Here is a 6,508-nt window from a genome sequence, read left to right on the forward strand (position 1 = left end):
ACAAGCTGCTGCTGTACTGCTACTACGGAGTGCAGGACCTGCGCGTCGACCTGTGGGTGTCTCTGGTCATGTGCAACGTGCTGCTGGTGCTTCCCAAGGCCCTGGCGCCCTACCTGTACGGCTTCAGATACAGGGACCTGAGGAAGGCCCTGCTCCTCTTCTACGGCATCAGACGTGGCACGCCCATCGTCCCCGTCACCTGAACTGGAGCCCGGTGCCAAAGAATTAAACAAAATGGACCTTAAAAAAAAGAATAAGAAAAGACATTGTGTAAATTTGTGGCTAATTAAAGTGTTATAAAAGCCTCTTCTTTTTAAAATTTTTAATGTGTGTTAATACCTTATAAGCGGTTGGTTCAGCGTGTGAAGTCTCCCCGTGAAAAACTTGATTCCACACAGCATTCAGAATGCTCTAGAATGAGCTAGCAGCTGCCTCAAGAGGCTGGGTTCTTTAGCACACGCCGGGACCCCCGGGGCCCCGGGCCCCCAGACACAGGAAATAGCATACCATCTTCTTCTTAATGGCACCTCTGGGAAGCAGACAGGAATAACTTCTCTAACTCTCAAGAAATGGACATTCCAAGGAAAGCCATTAGCTGTGACTAACCAATGTTAACACAATAAATGTATGCCATGGGAGGAAGAGGGATAAGTAAATGTAATAAATTGACTGATCTTGTTCATCTTCGTCCTTACTGACAGTTTTTATAAACAATTGCGCGGCAACAATGTATAGCCTACCCTTATATTCTTTTTGTCTGTAGAGACGTATAGCGTCTATGGTAGGGCTCTTAAGATATTTACAAAATAAAGTAGAGACATTTTGATTTCACACATTCATTAGCTTACGCAGAGCTGCCAACTTCCACGGTTTCACCGTGTGACACACGTTTTGGCCTGCTTTACACACGCGCACACGCCACACATCCACTTTCTCACGGCCAAAAAATAAAAAAAAAACACGCGTCCGTCCACCACGATTCTACAGAATCTCACGCCAGCGAAAACCCAAAAGTTGGCAGCCCTGCTTACGTTTGTACACCAGTAGGAGCTATCGAAAGACATAGTTCAAGATGATCCCCTACTTAATCGGATGACTCGAACTACCTCATTATGGGATTACACTGATTTAAGTGTATTGTAGGCAGTAGTTTTGTCTTCAACTAGTGAAATTAAGCTACTCAATGAATTGCTAACGGTGTCTACCTCATTGCCTTGTTTTGACACGTTCAGTGAAATACAGTAGATTACGTAATGAAGGACGGTGAGTGAAAGTGCGTATTCTAAACAAACCAATCGATAATCATGACGTAGTCAAACACGATGGAAAAGCGGTAAACGTACTGTTTACCAAAACGGTCGGTCGTTTCAACATTATGAATACTAACAGACTTTTACATAATAATGTAAAGACGTCAAGTGAGTGTAAACTATATAATTCTGTCAAAGTAAACGAACTTGAGGCGGAAGACCTCACATGTTTCAACTTTTTTGGTACACGGAGCGTTGTTTGCAAACAAAACAGAGCCACGTGGAGCGATGGCGCAGTGTGGGAAGTGTTGTTCCTTGGCGCTCCCAGTGAAATCACAATCCGAACAAATGAAATACATTACCCAGAAAGCACCCGGCCCTTCAGCTGATCGCGCTGAAGGGGGAGGTTTTAGAGGCCGTGACAAGCAGCCTATATCTTGGCCCAGTGTTGACAGTAACTTAGAGTTCTTTGTCTTTGCCATCACAACAAAGTCATAATGTCTGGGCATGGCGACAGCCCGCTTGTTTACCACGCAGACTTTTGACCGCGTTCAATGAACGGATATTGATATATACACTTCAAGGATTCGCAAAATTGTTTTTTTTTTTTTTTTTTTTCCCTTCCCCTCACTATTGTTTTTCAACTTATAACTTAAATTCCTTCAACTGAAGAAAAACATTTTCCGGAAACCTGTGGATAAGGTATGCATGTTTTTATACGAGCAGTTATGTAACTTTTTCAGGCATCTTAATTTAACAGTACTTAGTTAAAGTTAGTTTCTAGACTAGGATCAACATTTCTGAGTGCGTTTGTTGTCAAGGCTAACGGGTAGGCACGAGGCAAGTCTCCTTTGTCTGACAAACTGTACACTGCGCGTGCACTCGGCCTACATGTCTTTGATCATTGTCTCAACACAGGGGTATTATGAAATATATCCCGTGTTGTCAACATGTTTTGACCTTTTTTTTTTTCTTCTTTTTTTTCTATTTATTATTATCACGTGTGTGTGTGTGTGTGTGTGTGTGTGTGTGTGTGTGTGTGTGTGTGTGTGTGTGTGTGTGTGTGTGTGTGTGTGTGTGTGTGTGTGTGTGTGTGTGTACTAAGTTATGCATTGTGTTTCTTTATTTGGATAACACCATCTGCTCTGCTGCTAGTGGAGCAGAGAGACACGGTTCACTTGATGTTCGGTCAGAACCTTCTGACCTAACCTGTTCTACTATTTTTACTAATGCTATTTCCATCTGCCTACCTGAACAGATGGACAAACACAAAAGCCAGGTTAAAATTGTTATAAATAATTACTTATATTGTAACTTAGACCCACCATTGTAATTCCTGCTTTAAATTTGGGATGGGATTATGTGTTATACATCTATAGAAAGTCTTTCATGTTATCGCATTATGTTATCTCAATGATTTCTCAGTTAGATACGTATATTTATTTTTCGGGTTTTCTGTCCAGTTTTAAAAATATACAAATAATGAATGTTCATCTCGAACACTTAGTGATCCAGGTTTAGGACTAAAAGCTTGTTGTTGGGGAAATCTCCCATCTCTCCTCCCCCAAACCAATTCAAAACAAATTTGATTGACGTGTAGGTAGGCGTGCAACCGTTGCCCAAGCCTCCCCCGCCGTTCCCTTTGTTTCTTTAACCGGCACTGTGCTGCAGGGCACAGCTACCTCACAGCTAGTTCCTAGTTCAAGCTTCAGTTATTTATCTGTATTTGTTTTGGCTCTCAAATGTGTACTTCCTGTGGAAAAAAAGAAGGACGTTTAATCAAGCGTGATGCAAGGCAGTTTAGAGCTACCCCCAGTCTTTGAGTATCAATATTCCAACTTGTTTTGTTTGCTTCCAACAACAAACACTCTCCTTTGTGTTGCTGCTGATAATGGTTCAGGCTGTACATCAACAATGATGCAATTGCTCACTTGCTAGTAAACTTTCCATTACAATCCAATAAATGTCTTTTTGACATAAATTTGTTTTTTTTTCGAGATGGTTATCGGTTATCATAACGCTGACCAACTAGTTTAGGTGCTATGCAAACAAAGCCCATGATGTTATCTGTTTTATAATTCAATAATGAATGTTTCAGTAGATTATACGATGATATCATTGATACAGGTTGTCTTTTGATAATTTCCAGATCCCTTTTACGTCCAGTAGGAGGTCTGTGTTAAGGTGGCCAACATGGTCTTGATCCTGGGCAGAAGGCTGAACAGGGAGGAGTCGGTGACAAGAAACTCTCCTGCTGTAAAACGCAAGGTGCTGCCAAATATCCTAAACGATCTTATCTCAATCTCTCTCTCTCTGATAGTGTTTTGTTCTGTAATAGTATGGCTTAAATTAGGCCTGGGCGTTATGGCTGAAAGTAATATATATATTACTATAATATAATTATATAATAATATATAATGTAATATAACTATTAATAATTTGAATTACCATGCTGGATTTAAACACTTCTGTTTAACACTTAATATGACCCTCCACTGTTCTTCATTGATAAATACTCCAATGTTGATACAACAATGAAAAACACTCAAATATTGTAAATAAGTATGGAACCATGTTCGTGTAACAAACCCAGCTGCTAGATTCGGTGGTCCAGTCTCTTATCGATATATATATATTGAACATGTTTTATATTGATATTGATCAAAAGTCTATCACAATACGGTAATTTATTGTTTTATTGCCCAGGCCTAGCTTAAACACATTTATATCACAAACTTTACACTGTACACTGTTCCCCGTGTAATAACCGCTCATGTCTCCCTCATGTCCCCCTCAGATCCTTGAGGTGGACCCCAAAACGCTGAACAGCCAGGATGCCTTCGACTTCAACTGTGGCTCCGTCCACTCCGAGGCCATCCTGGAGGTCTTCAACGAGTTCCGCGACTGCCGCCTGTTCACCGACGTGATCATCAGCGTGCAGGGCCGCGAGTTCCCCTGCCACCGCGCCGTGCTCTCGGCCTGCTCCTCCTACTTCAGGGCCATGTTCTGCAACGACCACCGCGAGAGCCGGGAGATGCTGGTGGAGATCAACGGCATCCTGGCCGAGGCCATGGACTCCTTCCTCGGCTTCGTGTACAGCGGCCGCGCCAAGATCACCACGGAGAACGTGCAGTTCCTGTTCGAGACCTCCAGCCTGTTCCAGATCGCCACGCTGCGCGACGCCTGTGCCAAGTTCCTGGAGGACCAGTTGGACCCTTGCAACTGCCTGGGCATCCAGCGCTTCGCCGAAGACCACGCCCTCAAGCACCTCGCCAGCCGCTGCCGCGTCTACGCCCTGGCCAACTTCGCCGAGGTGGCCCATCACGAGGAGTTCCTCGACCTGCGGAGGGAAGAGCTGGAGGAGTACACGGCCAGCGACGAGCTGGCCGTGGGCAAGGAGGAGATGGTGTTTGAGGCGGTGATGCGCTGGGTGTACCACAGCCTGGAGCAGAGGAAGCCCATGCTCAAGGAACTGCTGCACCACGTCCGCATGCCACTGCTGCACCCCAACTACTTTGTGCAGACCGTGGAGGGGGACCACCTCATTCAGAACGCCCCGGAGTGCTACCAGCTCCTGCACGAGGCCCGGCGCTACCACGTGCTGGGCAACGAGATGATGTCACCCAGAACCCGACCACGCAGGTAATTGTGAAATACGATACACGACCAGGAATGTATATGTATCTTGTCCATCAGAATTTCTTGAGAACCCACGTCATGATGCAAGATCTGCTGTTCTGAGGAAAATCGTGTTGTTTGCACATTGCTCCCCCATACTTTTTCATTCCCTTCACCGGTAATAAGTGAAGCACTACATTCCCTGTGGGGAGATCAGGTGAGATATGTAGGTTTCCTGCAATCACATCTTTGTGTGGTCTAGGGTGACAACCGGTTGATGAAGCCAATAACTGTTTTTTTCTGTGTGTAATAAACAAGGAGAGGATGAAGAAAGGGAAAGAGTCATGTGTCTGAACAGACACATAGTCCCCATTGACTGCCTCCTTTTGAAATCTAAAATACACCCAGTGATGTGTGCGTCTTCCCATTCTAGTTCACACTCAAGCGAGAGACTCGTAGTGATTAAAGGCCTCATAAATAAAGGCATTGAATAGCGTGCATCTGGCAGCCGCGTGATAAGTTAAAAAGAACAGCTGCACCCTGGCGGAACAACAGCAACAGTGAGTCACATAACACTGCCGTGTGACGTCTGTCCCTGGCACATTGTGTCAGTATCCATGCAGATCTGAGAAGCTGGCCAGCCCAGCAGGCTGCCCGTCCTCTTCCTACTGTCTGCCTCAGGTGCCCCCAGGGCCCCTCTGTTAATGGCCCCTGCACTGATGAACAGATGCCCTATGATACTCCCAGCTACTGAGAGAGTGGGAGAAGGGGCTCGAACCCCATGCCTCTTAGAAGTATACCCCTGGAACCACAAACCACCTGACAAGACCCTAAACCGTGAGGTCTTGTCATGGATCATGGCGTCATGTTCCCAGTGCCATGCGCACGAACACACACACACACATGCACGCACGCATGCACGCACGCACGCACGCACACACGCATAATTAATTGGAAGTCATTTTCCGCATGGTAGACAAGAGTAAGTCTTGCTGTCATTGAGTTTAATTGCTGCCCGTATTGATATTTCTCTCTTTGAACCTGGAGATAAGTATAGCTATAGCAGCAGGAGACAGCAGCGTCTGCCTGGTTATGATTGCCATTGTGCTCTAAATGATGGTTTGATGTGTAAATATCACACTGCCGCTGTGTGTTGTATACTATTTATTCAAGCACTAAGATCTACTGAGATACCAGTGTTGCTATGATTATATTATTAGGGAGTGCTACTTGTCATTATTGATAAAGTCATGTAACATCTGTTTTGTTTTGCAATAGTCAAATCGAATTGGAATCTGTGTTTCCATAGTCTAATCTGTATTACATCTCTACCTCACCTTCGTTCCACACAGGTCCACAGGCTTCTCTGAGGTGATAGTGGTGGTGGGGGGCTGTGAACGCGTAGGGGGCTTCAACCTGCCCTACACCGAGTGCTACGATCCGGTCACTGGAGAATGGAAGTCGATGGCCAAGCTGCCCGAATTCACCAAGTCAGAGTACGCCGTGTGCGCCCTCCGCAATGACATCCTAGTCTCAGGTGAGCACCAAAGTGCATTGTGCTGCACTCTGAATTAGTCAAAACAGGGTTGGAATGTGTCTTGACTATATATATATATATATATATATATATATATATATGT

General features: G+C 44.8%; 1 protein-coding gene across 1 annotated transcript in view; it reads left to right on the forward strand.

Moving 5' to 3' along the window:
• Window positions 1–1,767: 1,767 nt before the first annotated feature.
• klhl24a (kelch-like family member 24a) overlaps window positions 1,768–6,508 on the forward strand; it is a 15,238-nt gene continuing 10,497 nt past the window's right edge. The window contains exons 1-4 of the mRNA XM_084480419.1: window positions 1,768–1,952; window positions 3,400–3,518; window positions 4,048–4,892; window positions 6,221–6,405. Of these exons, the coding sequence (XP_084336545.1) occupies window positions 3,444–3,518; window positions 4,048–4,892; window positions 6,221–6,405 (1,105 nt within the window). The 5' untranslated portion in view covers window positions 1,768–1,952; window positions 3,400–3,443. The remainder of the gene's footprint in view (window positions 1,953–3,399; window positions 3,519–4,047; window positions 4,893–6,220; window positions 6,406–6,508) is intronic.

The sequence above is a fragment of the Micromesistius poutassou genome (genome assembly GCF_964030765.1).
Source record: "Micromesistius poutassou genome assembly, chromosome: 16".
Classification (NCBI taxonomy): Eukaryota; Metazoa; Chordata; class Actinopteri; order Gadiformes; family Gadidae; genus Micromesistius; species Micromesistius poutassou.